This window comes from Podospora pseudoanserina, chromosome 4 (assembly GCF_035222485.1).
Source record: "Podospora pseudoanserina strain CBS 124.78 chromosome 4, whole genome shotgun sequence".
Lineage (NCBI taxonomy): Eukaryota > Fungi > Ascomycota > Sordariomycetes > Sordariales > Podosporaceae > Podospora > Podospora pseudoanserina.
In genome coordinates, this window is record NC_085923.1 from 3,705,506 (window position 1) to 3,721,713 (window position 16,208).

At 51.6% G+C, this 16,208-nt stretch overlaps 4 protein-coding genes across 4 annotated transcripts; 2 read left to right on the plus strand and 2 right to left on the minus strand.

Moving 5' to 3' along the window:
- Nucleotides 1-1,097: 1,097 nt before the first annotated feature.
- Nucleotides 1,098-6,123, plus strand: QC764_404610 (uncharacterized protein; the record flags this gene model as incomplete). Its single annotated transcript, XM_062946757.1, has 8 exons — nucleotides 1,098-1,334; nucleotides 1,415-2,024; nucleotides 2,079-2,314; nucleotides 2,379-2,658; nucleotides 2,715-2,948; nucleotides 3,004-4,365; nucleotides 4,426-4,549; nucleotides 4,602-6,123. The coding sequence occupies 8 exons, from the start codon at nucleotides 1,098-1,100 to the stop codon at nucleotides 6,121-6,123; spliced, it is 4,605 nt and encodes a 1,534-aa protein (XP_062800993.1).
- Nucleotides 6,124-6,577: 454 nt separating this feature from the next.
- Nucleotides 6,578-7,581, plus strand: QC764_404600 (uncharacterized protein; the record flags this gene model as incomplete). Its single annotated transcript, XM_062946756.1, has 3 exons — nucleotides 6,578-6,627; nucleotides 6,690-7,077; nucleotides 7,144-7,581. 3 exons carry the CDS (start codon nucleotides 6,578-6,580, stop codon nucleotides 7,462-7,464), a joined length of 759 nt encoding a protein of 252 aa, XP_062800994.1. The 3' UTR covers nucleotides 7,465-7,581.
- A 3,035-nt stretch (nucleotides 7,582-10,616) lies between these two features.
- Nucleotides 10,617-12,791, minus strand: QC764_404590 (uncharacterized protein; the record flags this gene model as incomplete). Its single annotated transcript, XM_062946755.1, has 7 exons — nucleotides 10,617-10,772; nucleotides 10,834-11,420; nucleotides 11,489-11,549; nucleotides 11,605-11,709; nucleotides 11,786-11,923; nucleotides 11,996-12,048; nucleotides 12,105-12,791. The coding sequence occupies 7 exons, from the start codon at nucleotides 12,789-12,791 to the stop codon at nucleotides 10,712-10,714; spliced, it is 1,692 nt and encodes a 563-aa protein (XP_062800995.1). The 3' UTR covers nucleotides 10,617-10,711.
- Nucleotides 12,792-13,259: 468 nt separating this feature from the next.
- On the minus strand, nucleotides 13,260-15,273 carry QC764_404580 (uncharacterized protein; the record flags this gene model as incomplete). The annotated part of the gene is made up of 4 exons (XM_062946754.1): nucleotides 14,948-15,273; nucleotides 13,739-14,860; nucleotides 13,490-13,671; nucleotides 13,260-13,428 (listed from the first exon to the last, which is right to left on the minus strand). Exons 1-4 carry the CDS (start codon nucleotides 15,017-15,019, stop codon nucleotides 13,260-13,262), a joined length of 1,545 nt encoding a protein of 514 aa, XP_062800996.1. The 5' UTR covers nucleotides 15,020-15,273.
- Nucleotides 15,274-16,208: the final 935 nt, after the last annotated feature.

A 16,208-nucleotide genomic window follows, 5' to 3' on the forward strand; every position in this document is an offset into this window, starting at 1 on the left:
TGTCGAAGCAAGAGAGCGCTCAGGTGCTGCTGGCTGCAGTTGAGGGCGGCTGAAGTGCACACCGACCAACGCCGCTGACCTACGAGACCAGAAGCAGTGTCACCTTGAGCAAGGTTGCCGGCCGTTCGCGCAATAGGGCCGGGGAGAAGGATGGGATGAAAAAGGGGGCTGCAGTGGCTGGCTAGTTGTCGTGTTTTTCCGTCTGTGCCAAGCTGCTTGGGCTCGCCTCACGGCTCAGGAGGGGGGAGCTGAGGGTTGGCTCTCAGTCTTGGGAAAAGCAGGATTTCTGCATGCAATTTGCCCTCCGGTCATCGCACGGCATAGGGGGGCGCATCCCCAGGCGGGAGCCGGCATCAACAAAACTCAGTGCCTGCATGCTCCAGCCGTCCGCCAACGTCCACCGAGTAAGGGAGCCTTCTGTGCCGGCCCATGTTGCACCATGACGATGGCGTAGCATGACACTGACGCCTGGACTGGAGGGAGGCTCAGGCACAACCAACCTAGAGTGGACTGTTTCTTTTTCTGAACGGGACGGGGCTCCGCTGGATTCAGCAACTGGGCCGGTTTGTGGGGTGACGTCTGACTTCCTAAAGCTACCATAGAATTTTTCTATTTGGCCGATTCGGCTCCCATGTGGCTTTTTACTATGAGGGTGTGTGGAGATGGGCTGGTGTAACAAGGGGAAGCCTGTGATGCGTTGTTGGCACTAGGGGCCATGAAATTTCTTTTCGGTAGGGAAAGGGGTTTCAAAACCAAGAACGGAGATGGCCACTACCTGCTATTTTCTCGACATGATCGACGATTCTCGAAGGCCTGGTCCCGGGAACGAGGAAAAGATTTTCAACAAGATGCAAACAAAACTCGCCAAGTTCAAGGAACCATCGATGGCGGAATGGGCGAGAATTAATATGTAGCCGCTCATCTGCGAACCCAGGGCTCTGGGTGACCTCTTGTCCCCCCGATTTTTTTTGATTCTTCTGGAACTTCGACCTCTTCTCTGTCTGGTTCCCTCATGTCGAGTTGCATGAGACACTGATCACCCGTCGGGACGACTCACTGAACACGCGTCTCCTCAAGTCTGAACACGCGGTGCAGTCATGGATCCGCCAGCTTCCTCTCCGGTCTCGGCAGCATGCGCTCATCTTGACAACTCGTTTGGCCCTCACGCCGGCGAGTGTCGAGGTGGATTCGACTTCACTCTATTTTTCGAAGAGACGATCCTCACAATCCTGCCCGCGGGACTCATCCTGCTCGTCTCACTTCCGAGAGTGTGGTTTATGTGGAGGAAAGCCAAGAAACTCACCAGTGGCAGTCACTTGGCAACTGTCAAAGTTGTATGTACTTTTCCCCGGCCTGGCTCTCCTGTTTGTCAGCACCAGAGTACCTTTGATGCTAACAAATCATAATCTCATAGTCCATCTGGGTTGCGCTGGCTGTCCTTCAACTTGCAGCTCTGGTCCTCTGGTCAAGGCTCCCTTCCCCCGTCCGAACCCGGACCACCCTGGCCGCTGCTGCCCTCACCTTTGTTTCCTCTCTTGCCCTCTCGCTGCTGTCCTACGCTGAGCACACTCGCAACGTACGACCGTCCTCCATCATCGGTGCTTTTCTCTTTGCTACCCTCTTGTTTGACATTGCACGGGCACGAACCTTGTGGTTACGCGACCCGTATGTTGTTTCTCTGAACGAAGACGGTGACTCGTTTGACATCAACAAGGAGAATTCCCTGGCTTACCTTGCCGTCACTGCTGTCGTGGTGAAGGGGTTCTTGCTTGTCATTGAAGCCTTGGGCAAACGAAGGGTGCTTCGACCCGAGTTTAGGGGCTATGGCTACGGACCCGAAGCGACAAGCGGCCTCTACAACCGGTCCTTTTTCTGGTGGCTCAATCCATTGTTTTGGAAGGGCTTCCAGAGAGGCCGGGTGTTGGATGTCGACAAGCGAGGTGACCTCCCTGAGCTGGACAAGCATCTTCAGGCCGGTTACAATTATCGGCGTTTGGGGAATGCATGGGCTGCCACTGTCTCTGGTAAGTCAGTCCTTCGACATGACCTTGCCCACAGCTGCTGACAGTGACACACAGGCGGTGCTAAGAAGACCAAGTCACCTTATGCTTTGTTGCTGACAGCATTTGGTGTCCTGAAATGGGTTGTCTTGAGCACAGTTCCTCCACGGGCTGCCCTCACAGCCCTCATGTTCTGCCAGCCATTTCTCATCAATCGCACCATCAGACTGTCACAGGAGCCCATCACCGATGAGAGCACTCAGATGGGCTACGGCCTCATTGGGGCCTACTTCTTCGTCTATGTCGGCATTGCGGTATGTTCCTCTCATCACATCACCCCACATTGTGTACCGATGCTAACATCTCATCAATGCGTAGGTTACCATGGGACAGTACCAGCACAAGACATACCGTACCATCGCGATGGTTCGTGCAGGTCTCATCTCCATGATATATCACAAGACCAGCACTCTCAGTCTGAAGGACATTGATCCTGCTGCCTCCATGACGCTTATGAGTGCCGACATGGAGCGGATTGTGCAAGGATGGCAAACGATGCATGAGATTTGGTCCAACTCCATTGAAGTAGGCGTTGCCATCTTTCTGTTGGAGCGGCAACTGGGCATTGCATGTGTAGTTCCCGTGGCTTTGTCAATCTGTGAGTCAACGCGTGAATTTATCATTCGTAACGGTCATGCTGACAGCATATTACAGTGTCATTGCTTGGCTCTATGGTAGCTATGAACTTCATCGTCTCCCGGCAAGCCATGTGGTTGGAGGCCATTGAACGGCGTATTTCTGCCACATCAGCCATGTTATCATCCATGAAGGGCGTCAAGATGTGTGGTCTCAAGGACACATTGATGGCCAGCATGCAGAAGCTCCGGGTGGACGAGCTTTGCATCTCCAAGCGGTTCCGTAAACTGATCATCTGGAACATGGTATTTGGTGAGTCAACCCTGCCTTGAACCTCGCAATGCAACCAGTCGCTAACACATGACAGCCTATGTGACCCAGGTCTTTGCACCCGTTCTGACGTTTGCCATCTTTTCCGTCCGCGCACGGGATACTGGTGATAGGACGTTGGACACAGCGCGCGTCTTCACAGCGCTGTCACTGTTTGCCCTGCTCTCGGAGCCTTTGGCATCCCTTGTCATGTCCTTAGCGACGTTTCTGGGGTCCGTGGGTAGTTTCAGCCGCATTCAAAACTTCCTCCAGTCTGATGAGAGAGAAGATCCCCGAAAACAGGACCCTCACATGGTCTCGTCTGAACACTCGCTCGATTTGGCTTTGCCAATCGTGGACATGGAGAAGCCTTCGCCCCATGCCATTGTTATCGAGAAAGGTGACTTTGGTTGGGATGCTGAAAAGTCTCCTATCCTGAGCGACATTACCTTGACTGTGCCATGGCGCCAGTTGACCATGGTGGTTGGGCCCGTTGGGTGCGGCAAGTCCACTCTGCTCCAGTCCATCTTGGGCGAGATTCCTTCACTGTCGGGCTCTGTTCACCTTGGCTCGACCAGTGTTGCCTACTGCTCTCAAGACCCTTGGCACATGAATGGCACCATTAGAGAAGCCATTCTCGGCACCGCCAAGTATGATCCCAAATGGTACGGAAGAGTTCTCCGCGCCTGTGCTCTTGGTCGTGATCTCAAAGAGCTTCCTCACGGTGACTCCTCTCGGATAGGATCCGGTGGAATCGCTCTCTCAGGTGGCCAGAGCCAACGCATCGCCTTGGCAAGAGCGGTCTATGCCCGCCGTGAGATTGTCATCTTGGATGATGTCCTCAGTGGTCTCGACACCTCAACCGAGAACCATGTTTTCCACAGTCTATTTGGTGTGAAAGGCATCTTCACAGAGACGAAAGCTACCGTCCTGCTTGTCTCCTCTTCGGTCAAAAGACTGCCTTACGCTGCGTATGTCGTTTGTCTTGATTCCAGCGGCACGATCAGTGCTCAAGGAACGTTTGACGAGCTCAACCACGCCGGCACTGGTTACGTGTCTACTTTCTCCCTCGCCTCTAGACCGGACTGGACTTTCAAGCCAGACGACGATCACTTCAGTGATGATGATGATACCACTGATGTTGATCGTCCAAAGGAGTTGCATGAGACCGACTGTGGGACTTCGGTCTCGGGCTCTTCCAGAGAGAGGATTTCCCATTCTCACAGTCCTGAAAGGGCTGCTTCTTCTTCGTCAGAGATCCAGACAGTGAATGAAGCTGACGCAATCAACACACTGGACTCGGGGAGACAGACTGGTGATGTGCAGATTTATACTTACTACATCAAGTCGGTGGGGCTGTGGCCGACCTTGATCTTTGTTTTGGGCATTGTTGCGTTTGTTTTTTGTATTTCGTTTCCGAGTGAGTTCCTACCTTGCCTGGTCCTTTCTTGCTTTGAGGCAAATACTAACACTATCATAGCTGTCTGGGTTCAATGGTGGGCTGCAGAAAATGAGATTCGCCCCAATGATAACCTGGGATATTGGATTGGCCTTTATGCCATGTTTGGAGGTATCGCCATTGTTGGTCTCACCATTGGCTGTTGGTATGTTATCCTTGCTATCGTCAGATTTGTCATGTGTACTGACCGGCAACAGGCAAATGATCATCAAGATGGTACCTCTGTCCGGAGAAAAGTTCCACCTGGCGCTCCTGAAGACCGTTCTGAGTGCACCCATGTCCTTCTTTGTCAAGACAGACACAGGCGTCACCATGAACCGCTTCAGCCAGGACTTGCAACTCATTGACATGGAGCTCCCCATCGCTGCCCTCAACACATTCACCACGTTGATTCTTTGCATCGCGCAGATGGCGCTCATCGGTGTTGGCTCCATCTATGCGGCCATCTCCTTCCCCATCGTTCTCATCACACTCTACCTCGTCCAGAAGTTTTACCTTCGCACATCCCGCCAGATCCGATTGATCGATATTGAAACCAAGGCGCCATTGTATTCCTTATTTGAGGAGTCGCTCCGCGGAATTGCCACCATCCGCGCTTTCGGCTGGCAAGACGCCCTCGAGAAGAAGAATCACACCCTCCTCAACCGCTCCATGAAACCGTTCTACCTCATGTATGCCGTCCAACGCTGGCTTACGCTTGTCCTGGACCTTCTTGTTGCAGGCATCGCTGTTCTTCTCATTATCCTCGTTGTCAATCTCCGCGGTACTGTTGCGGCAGGTGGTGTTGGGCTCGCACTCCTGAATGTCATCCAGTTCAGCCAGAGCGTCAAACTTCTCGTCACATTTTGGACAACCCTTGAGACGCAAATTGGATCGGTAGCTCGCATCAAGAGCTTCACCAGCACCGCTGTCCCATCTGAGGACCTTCCCGGCGAAGATCAAACTCCACCACCAAACTGGCCTCAGAAGGGTGCCATTGAGATCAAGAATTTCACGGCCGCGTACAACGAGGGTGACTCAGACCCTGTACTCAAGAACATCTCTCTTTCCATCGCTGCCGGAGAAAAGGTTGCTATCTGCGGCCGAACAGGAAGCGGCAAGACCTGTCTTGTGTCTTCGCTCTTCCGCATGACCGCTACTCACGCTGGCTCCATCTGCATTGACGGGGTGGACACGTCCACGATTCCCCGTGAGGATGTCCGCCGCCGGTTGGTCGGTGTCCCGCAGCATCCTTTCCTCCTGAAAGGGCCTGTAAGACTCAACGCCGACCCTCTTGGTCAAGCCACGGATGCACAAATACAGACTGCACTCCAAGAGGTCAAAGTCTGGGATATTGTCAGCAGATCTGGCGGACTGGATGCCGACATTGACAGCCTCAATCTTTCGCAGGGGCAGAGGCAGCTGTTCTGTCTTGCTCGTGCAATAGTGCGGCCGGGGAATATCCTTGTCTTGGACGAGGCCACCAGTACCTTGGACGGGAAGACAGAGGAGATGGTTCAAAGGTTGATTAGGAGGAAGTTTTGCGACTACACCATCCTTGCTGTGGCGCACAGGCTCGATACCATTATGGATTTTGACAAGGTGGTTGTGCTAGATAAGGGTAAGGTGGTCGAGTTTGATCGTCCTTGGAAACTGGTGGAGGAGGAAGGGGAAGGGGGCATGTTTAAGAAGCTGTGGTTGAAGAGCGTGGAGGAGGATATTGAGGATGTTCCGGAATGAAGGACACCTCGGTGACTTTGGGATGAAACGGGGATCATTAGTTGGTGATGTTTTTCATTGGTGCGGATATTGTCTCTAGCTGTAGATACCTCGATTTGAGTTTATGAGTTTATGTAACAATGAATTTCAGTCAACATGTCGCTAGACCGAGACAGCGGATAGAGAGGTGGGTCGTGTCTTGGGCTTGCCAACACAATTCGGGAACCTGGAACAGGGGCCGGGGCCGGAGATATGGCAAATTTGGCGGGGTAATGACGGATTAAAGTGGGGGGCGGGGAGCTGGAGGGGCTGCTTATTTCGTGCTCAGCAGTGCTTGTCGAAAATAAATAGAAAGCAAGAGATCGTGATCGACGCCTGTTCAGAAACACTTGAAGCAGACACGCTCAGCCCTCCATCTCTCCTCCTGTTCCTTCGCTGCAAAAGCATCAGCTCGAATCCCCACAACCCCTGTACAATGGCGTCCAATCCTCCCGCGAAATGCTGCACCATTGGTGTCAAGCACGAGTAAGCATCAACCCGACACAGCACAGTGCGCCATCGCTGACCGCGCGCCTATTCTTTTCAAGAGGTGAAACCACAGGCCAATCCATCAAAGTAGCCAACAAGCATGACGCCTACCTCGCGACGCCCACCGCCGACAAGGCCCACAGGGGTGCTGGCATCCTCCTTATCCCCGACGTCATCGGTATTTGGAAAAACAGCAAGTTGATCGCCGACCAGTTTGCTGCCAATGGATACTTGACCTTGTTGATCGACGTGTTCAATGGCGACGCGCTGCCCCTGAACCGCTCAGGGCCCTTTGACTTCAACGCGTGGTTGACCAAGGGCTCTGATGGAAACAACCCTCACACAAAGGAGGCTGTCGATCCTATTGTTGAAGATGCGATCAAGGCACTCAAGGAAGAATACGGGGTGGAGAAGCTGGGGGCTGTTGGGTATTGCTTCGGTGCCAAGGTAGACCCGCTCACTTTGTTCGAAATCATGCCAGCTGCGTGCGGAGTGCTAACACGTGGAATGCAGTATGTCGTCAGACATTACAAGGATGGCATCAAGGTCGGTTATGCTGCCCACCCCTCGTTTGTCGAGGAGGACGAGTTGGCTGCTATTCAGGGCCCTTTCAGCATTGCTGCGGCCGAAACTGACTCCATCTTCCCTGCCGAGAAGCGCCACAGGAGCGAGGAGATTCTGCAAAAGACTGGTCAACCGTACCAGATCAACCTCTACTCTGGCGTTGAACATGGCTTTGCTGTCAGAGGGGACCCGAACAAGAAGGCGACGAGGTATGCCAAGGAGCAGGCCTTCTTGCAGGCGGTCACCTGGTTTGACAACTATTTGCTCTAGATGAAGTCGGATAATGTTATAGCCAAAGCCTGTATGATGACCTGTCACAATACACCTTTAAGGTGTCAGCGTAAACACATCTCACAACTAAACCACAACTTTTGATGTATTGATAAAGTGTGATGTGGATATGTTAAAATATGTTCGATTGCTGATTGACTATTGGTTCTTTTCTTTTGCAACAGTTTGGGGGGGCTGGCCTGGGACCAATTTCGGTCGGAGTATTTACCTTAGGTACCAGGTAATCCAGCCCCTCAACGTAGTCGACAGCGGGTGTGTCGGGCAAGAATGAGAGCCAACAGAAAGACGGAATACAGAAACGAAACCCAAGCCGCAGTTATCACAATCCCACCCGCCTTCCCACCATCTTCTCTTCGCAGCCCCACCATCATCAGATCATCTGGAAGACGCATATCATAGTCTAAAAGTCCCACAGATATTTGTATCATGCTGATAGGAAAGGCCGCGGAGACCGAAATGCATATAACCCAGTATTTATGGCTTCTAGTCCAGCGCCAGAGTCCCCGCCAAACACCAACACTCCTACACAGGATGACGTCCACAAAAGATATTTGACCACCTTTCAAACCGTTGTTTGTAGCCTGGTTGAGTTGGCCGTTGGCCATTTGTAACGGTGATTCAATCTCTATGATCTGAAGTTCGAGTGTGGTGGTCTCAGCCAGAAAAAGGACCGACTTCCACTTTCTGGGCACCTTTGCCTCTGCGTTGGAAAGCAAGTTCCAGCAGGCATTAGCCCACAGTAAACAGACACTCAGAGTCCAAATCAGGAGGGCGGCGAGTACTAGGCACAATTGAACGTAGGAGAAGCCCCATCGGTACCGCTATTTGGAATTTCGATCAGCTACATGCTGTGTAAAACAGTAAAGGACAAGGTTGACAGAATTTAGTTTCTACGTGTACTCTTCTTTTATGAAAGGTTGACATACCCCTGTAGTTGGTTGACAAGAGCCGTACTGAGCGACCGCAGTACGGAATGCCCAAAAAGCGACCCATAGAAGCCATACCTTCCGACATACTCAGCGGCCGGGTCTCTGACTATGCCTTCTTCAAAGCCTGCTTCCCCGATCATGGGACAGGCCGTTCTAAGCTGGTAGAACATGTGGTCTAACAGGGGATCGCCTTGAAACCATTTCAACCACAATAGGGGAAATAAATCACGGACGCCCGTAAAGGAATCGATGGCTCTCTTACCTACCTTTGCTGGATAACATGGTGAGAGTTCGTTGTCTCCACTAAACATCCATGGGCACCACAAAATGTTTGGTCCGATTGATCCGCTCGCCGTCATGAGTAACGTATGCAATGGGTCCAAATTCGGCAAATCGTATATAATTGCCTGTCTCTTGTTCAACGACGAACGATTCGGTGCTAGCAGCGTAGCCAGTCATGGCGCTGGTAAGAGTGGGGAATGCCAAAATGAGTGTCAGTGACATGACGATGAAGGCAATAGCCACCCTTGATTGAACTATACAGTAGAAGGTCCTGTTACTGAGAGGACAGTAGATTGCGTCAATGGATGGCTCCTGGCGTAAGTAAATCATCCAGAATGTGCAATAGGAGACAGATCCGGTTTCAAGTGTTGTTGCTATATAGTCGGATAAAACGCGCCATAAGAGGCACGAAATCAAGAGCTGACCTAGACGCCCGACTAACCACACACGGAGTTAGGAGGCCTCACATTGCTAAATCAGCCGGTTTCGGGGGAATATTTACTAGGTCCCATGCAATATCAAGAACTTTGGCCTGAGCGAACGTAAAACTTCCTCTGTATGTGATTTGAAAAAAGCCGGACTGAGACCACCAATTGTAACCTGTGCTCACAGGAATGAACGTGCCATCAGGGCGATAAGCAGTCGGGTTGGCAATTCAACAAGCCCATAACGGAAGACCAATCGTGAGTGAGACTAACAACGAAAACCAGAGAAGAAACGAAAACCAGAGAAGGAACGAAAACCAGAGAAGGAACGAAGACCATAGAGCTAGACGAAGCCAATGGTATTTGGTAGTGACCTCATCAGCCACCGGTGTTTTTGCAGAGATGTTCGACGGCGATGGCACGTAAGAATTTCCAGCGGTTGCCGCCGTAGAGCAGGACCTTGCATTTGTACTCATACTCTCATGGTATAAACGACGGGGTCAACCTTTCAAAGAGGAGACATAGACAGGTATGTGATAGTGAACCGAGCGGCGAACGGGGAACCCTTTTCCCTTTCCATGTTCGAGCCGGGGGCCGGCGTAAGACTGGCACATGTTGCCTGAGTGCAAGATGTAACATCAATAATTATCTCACCTGGAACATAGCAAGCAAAATCGCTTCTCGCATTGTTGAATCAGCCGTAACGGTATGCACAACGTTGGACAGAGGAAAGCCACAAATTGATGCCCGCAATGTTGTTTCAAGATTAAGGCACAGCTGAGAAGAGAAGGCAGTGTTGAAAGCGTCGATGCCTACCCTATCTACCTACCTTATTTACGTGCGGACAGCACCGATCAGCATACATGTAGGGAAGGCAGCTACGGCAGGCACCGCCACTTTTGAGATGTCGGTAGATAACACACTGCATGTAAGATAGGTAGGCAAGTCTCTGACCTTTGTAAGCACCAGATGTAACCTGATAACTAACCTGGAAGTTACCTGCATTGTTCGAGGCTTCGAGCCAGAGATTCATGGTGTTGGGGCGGAAGGGACTCGACTATAGCGGCTGCAACAGACCATCGAGAGGACTTTCCCACCTTGGCTCGGTGTACCATATCGGACCCTGCATCTAGTCATCACCCACAATCATGAGCCACTGGAACTTCACGTGGAACCATTTCGCACTGATTCCTGGGATTGCGACCAGTTGGCAAACTACCTAGGGTCTTTGGCATGCAGGTGATGCCAGACCAAATTGGGAAAAACGCGAACACTTCGCACATGAGTAAGTATAAGAACCATTGTTGTCTCTATCTCATGATAGGTAAGGTAGGTTAACCATGACTTGATTATTTACATCGCGTCCATTTTATGCATGGAGTAGACACTAACGCGTGTCATATGCTAGAACAAAGTATGCGTCAAGTCCCATTCACAAGCTCGGCTATCGCCAAAACCGTTTCCTCTTGTGATACATCATATGTACTAGGTAGGTCCCTTGTTTTCTGGCCGACCCAAATCTCCCACCTTCACTGTAGCCATCGTTGATTCCTCCGTACATGACCAAAGCATAAAAGAATGTGCATCATTCTAGGCTTCCGCGTCGCCAACAGCTTGCTCATCAAGCGGCTTTTGTGTCCATACCGTTGAGCTAAGCCGAGTCAAACGTTAGCAAATCTGCAGCCAAAAGTAGAAAGTGGGTTCAAACTTACCACCCATAATAGGCATGATAGTTGGGGTTGGCCAACGCGCTCCTCATCTTGCTGCACAAAACCTGCACCTCCTCAAACTTCCACCCCAAGATCTTCACCGCAAGGTAAAGAACATACCCCTCCAGCCCTTCCAAGCAGCTTTGCTTGTTAAAGGCTCCGACCTCTTTCCATTTCTTGTCCTTTGGCCATGTCCCCAAGGGCAACTTGTAATGCTCGACGTTGAACGGCCCAGGAAAGCCTGCTTCTTTCATCCACTCGGCATTCTTGCCCTTGTCGGACACCAAAAAGGTGCGGCCGATTTTCTCACCAGCTTCGGCAAAAATCCTGTTCCAGATGGCGTAAGGGTGTTTTGGATCCTCGATGGGGATGGAGCCGTCGTCGGAGGCGATGCGGATGGTGAAGTCGGTGTGCTCGAGCCAGCCGCCGGGCTTGAGGCAGCGGTAGGCTTGGCGGTAGAGTTTGGGCCAGTCTTCGATGGAGCCGATGAGGAAGCGGAGGTGAACGAGGTCGAACTTGTCAGCGGAGAAGGTCCAGTCCAAGGAGGCGTCATCAAGCTCGAAACGGCAGTTGGGGGGCGTCCATGTTGGCTGTATATTTTTTTTTGTAAGTATTTTGGTCATGAAACATGGGCTACCGCATGAAGTGGTGGACACACCTGGATGGGAGAAAGATCAGTGCCGATGACTTCGGCGGCGGGAAATTGGTCCGCGCAGTCCCTTTTCATCATGTCAATATTGTGGTTCCCGAGTAGGAGTTGCAAGATAAACTTACAAGGCCCAAATACCGGTTCCGGTGCCCACGTCAAGAACAGCATCTGGGTCTTCAACTGGTGACCGGAAAAGCGAGTTGTTGTGGATCAGATACATCATGTGGTGGCTGCATGTGCGTCAGTAATAAGCCCCATTCCCTAGCGATCAGATCTGATTAACAAGAAAAGCAGGTATAAACATACTGCAAGTCCAACCCATCATTTTGCTTGTCATCATTAGGTGCCCAGTACTCGGCCTCCTTGAAATTCTGATATGTGCGTCCATGAATCTCACGGTACTGCAAGATGGAAGAGCTGAGAGACGCGGTGGAAGATTCGGCACTGAAACAGTAAATTTTAGCAACTGGCGCATATTACCACTCGTCGACAATTGTGGGTGGTCGGTGGACATACTATCCAATGGCAGAGTCACCATCACCTTGAACCTCGGTTTCAAACTCGGGATCCTGGACAATTGGTCAGCTTTTAGGGAGCGAGACATTGGTAAACTCGTCACACTCACCACAATGATGGGCGCGGCCTCCTCTCCGTGCGTGCCCGCTTCGGCGGCTGCCGCCGGTGGGCTCGAAGGAGCAGCGGGCGAAGATGGCGGCTTAGAAGACCCCATCTCGGCGGTAATGGCACTCCGAATCCGTTGGGAGCACAGAGGCGTATTTGTGTAATGTGAGGTGCCAGTCGGACTTTTTAGACGAGATGCGGCGATGTGGTTGTACGGCGTTGGTGTGGAGTGGGCCGGGGGACGATCAAGCCTGCGGAAGAGGCGGCGGCGCGGGCGGGAATGGCTCGGAAACGCGAACGGGACGACAGGTTGTGTAACGTGAGAAGTCGACGACGAGATGGATTGAAAAGACGGCCTTTTCTCTCGCCAGCAGCGGGGTTTCGGAGCGACAGTGGGTGTGCTACAGCTTCCAGAAGGGAGGAATGATCCGTTCCGATTTCCGATAGTGTGAAGACCCCTGCCGTGACCCCCGCTGGAGTTGGTTTGTGATGTGGTGAACAATCCTTGCAGCGAGTCCGACAGGATGCGATTTGTCAGGAGGTTTCCCTTATTCGGGACGCAAGACAAGCAGATGCAGACTACTTGTGTATTGCCCAAGTCTTGTCCAATAGGATGCTTTCGCGGCCTCGACTTGCAGGTGCAGCAAACTGGTATGCGCGCAGGTAGGTATTCCTTTTGGTCCACGTGCATAATGCTACCCTGCTCAGCGTGCGAAATATGTCCTGTTCTGTCATGTCAAGACGCTTGAAGACGGGGTTTAGAACTGGCATTAAGGCTGGCTCTATTAGTAACGTTAGACTTATCATTTTCTTGCCAACACAACTGCCCTGCACCTTCTTGATGAACCTGGACTCGAGAGCAAAGCGGTTCTGTTGATTATCTAGACCCTGATCAATCAGAAGGCAGCGGAACGGTTCAGGGGCTCAGGGGTGGGCTTCAAGGGGCTCAGCAGCGGTTGGTGTCCCCCCCTGTGTCCATCTCCAAATGCCATTGGCCAAAATCACCAACATGCCTGCTTTTTTTTCCAGCTTTTTGGAATTGTCCACATCAAAATGGAGAATAAAATACATCTTTGTCATCATAAAGAGCTACCGTGCAACTCCCCACGCTCCCACGCTCCTCGAACCACTGATCCGCTTCGTCAACATTCGACTGCCATCATTTGGACACATGTCTAACAGGGATGAGCCGAATGTTCAGCGGCTTCTTGACCCAGAGACCAAAAGACTTTGCCTTCGGAAACATTTGTGACTTTTCGTCGGCCAGAGCCAAGTCAAAGTTCCAGATGAACCTTGCTAAGATGACCCGCATTTCGACGTATGCCAAACTATTGCATCGTAGTCAGAATAAGTCCCCAGGCTAGGTAAAGCTATGTAGGCGATACTCACTTTTTGCCAATGCAGTTTCGTGGGCCAACTGAAAATGGCTGCAGTGCACTGTGTCTACTCTTGTCGAACACTATGCCTTCAAAGCTATCTCCTCCAAGCCAACGCTCGGGGATGAACTTGTCGGGCTCAGTGAAGTTGCGGGAAAGGTGGTTCACAGCCCATGGCCAGATCTCGAGGCCGGTCTTGAATCAGTTCTTGGTTAGCTGGCTATGCGTCATATTTGTTTGCGAGCGTAGGTCATGAGCTTACATTCTCTGGAATTTGCCATCCCAGAATCACGTCCCCACCTTTGGCCGCCTTGCGTGGAAGATTGGCCGGTACAGGCGGGAATAATCTCATTGCTTCGTCCAAAACGGCAAGCATATATGTCAATCTGTTGACACTGAAGAAGTTGATCTCATCTTCGCTTTTGAACTGACCCCTGACCTCCTCTGCCAGCCTTGTCTGAACGCGGGGGTATGTCGCCAGGTAATATGTTGTTGCCGACAGCGCAGTAGCCGTGGTTTCGCTTCCTGCCAGAATTAACAGCCTTGCGTTCATTGCCATCTCTTCTATTGTCAAGGGTCTTCTGTTGTTGGCCTTGGATCCGTTGGTCAGGGCCTGAACGAAGTCCGGTCTTTCAACACCAGAGTTGAGTCGCTTGACCACCTGGACGCGGGCGAATTCAGCCTGTTCATTGGTATGCTTTGCTGGGTGGTGCCAAGGGGTCAGAACCTTGACGACGCTGGAAAAACTGGGGAAAAACCAGTTCATAACCAGCAACATGGCGAATTCCTTGACGCCCTTGAGGATGGCCGTGACCCAGGGGTGGTATGAACTGCTCTCCAAGCAACCAAACGGAGCACCGAACGACAGGTCACCAATGATATCAAAGGTTGTAAAGTTGAACCAGGCGCCCATGTCCGTAACGGTCTCTTCTCGTCCTCCCTTAGTCAATTCCTGCAGACGATCCATCAGCAGGTCGATGTACTGCGTGATAAGGGGTTGCTGGTCCTGCATCGCTTTTGCTGAGAATCCGTGGCTCAGGATCTTACGGAAGCGGCTGTGATCCTCACGGTTCGCGCCCAAGATGTTGTGCATCGACATCTTGTAGAAAACAGGGTCCTTTCCGTGTTCTGGTTGACCAGCCTTGCGGTGGCCTCGAATGGCATTGTAAGCGTCGGGATGTGCAAAGGAGACACGATTTGGTGCAACGCGGATGACGTCGCCGTATTTCTCGTGCAATCGGTGAATGTTACTCGACATTCGTCCTGAAAGCCATGCTCGGGTGTATGGTATCGGCGTCGCCGCCCAAAGCTTTGGACCGGGAAGAGATCGAAGAGGATGGAGGAGCAGGTTGTAGAGGACTGTAGATAATAGTATCATGATAGTCTGTACCGAAAGCATTGATCGAATCAGAAATAGGCGCTCAGGTCAATATAAAGCAACGCGAAGTGTTGGAGAATGGAGATTTCCTACCGCCCCAGCAAGCCATGTTGGCCAAGCAATGAATGGATACGTCCCGAGAGAAATTCTGTCAAGAATTGCCATGGTGCAGCTCGTAAAGGATGGGGGTTATTGTCAAGGTAAGTATTGGGGGAGTAAGGTGGCTCTGAGGTTCAATAAGTAAGGTAGGTGTCGCCATCACTCGCTGTAATCACCCGTTGCATAACGTGTAATGTGTTCGGGCATAGGACGGCACTGTTGGCATACCACATTGTTCCTGCGGTCGGAGGAAACGGGACTCGAAGAAGGTACACTGGACACCATCATCAGGAAACGTCAACGTCGGCGTTAACACATTTAGTCATCAGCCTCGGTGCAAGGAATTGACCGTTGAATGGATACGCCCCGTCGTATCGCCATGTTGTACACACCTCCACTAGGTGTTGCTTATTGAGAGTGTGACTAGGTGCTCATTTCGACAGTTCCACAGTCATTGCGACGTGAGATGTGGGCAACATGAACACAATTCATCATCTTTCACTCAACGTTGTACTCGCGCTCAACGGTTCCATTCAGCACCGAATGATCATCAGCGCATCGTTAAGTTTACCACTGTCGGCAATTCGTAATACAGTAATCATCTCAGGCTCGTCTTGCCCCTACGCTGACAACCTCCAACATCGATTTCGAGCCGCGTCTGCTCGGCAACCGCTAATGCCAGGTCGCACACAAGCAATATCATATGCTTGCTATAATTATGGTCATATAAGGTAATTCTGGAAACATACTCGAATAGCGAGGTAGGTACTTGAAGTTCAGGCAGGACAACACCAAATGATTCCAATATTTCACCTTTCGGCCTCTTCAGAGGCAACCGCAACATTCCACCGGGCAGGCTGGTAAAGCATTGGAAAGTGAAAAAGGACCGCAGGTAGTGCCAAATTCAGCAGCCCAGAACCATTGCTGGTCCATCTCGATGCTTTCGGCGGGCCCTCCGAACTACACATAGATTTGTTTTCAGACACACTTCACGGTGAGCAAACCCTCCTATTATCGGGGGTGGGTTTTGCTGGAGCGTCGTACAACTAAGTAACACGTCACAGAAACTGCGCGCAATATTTGGCCTAGTACAATGATTCGCTTCATTGCTTCCGACTGCAACCCCTCGTAGACACGTGCCATGCCAGACCTCCGAGCTGTCTCCAACAATCGATAGCTACCTACTTCAGACGACACCCGCCAGCCCCCCCACCAAGCTCACCTCGCACTAAGCTGTCCTTAGTGGCGGCAAACA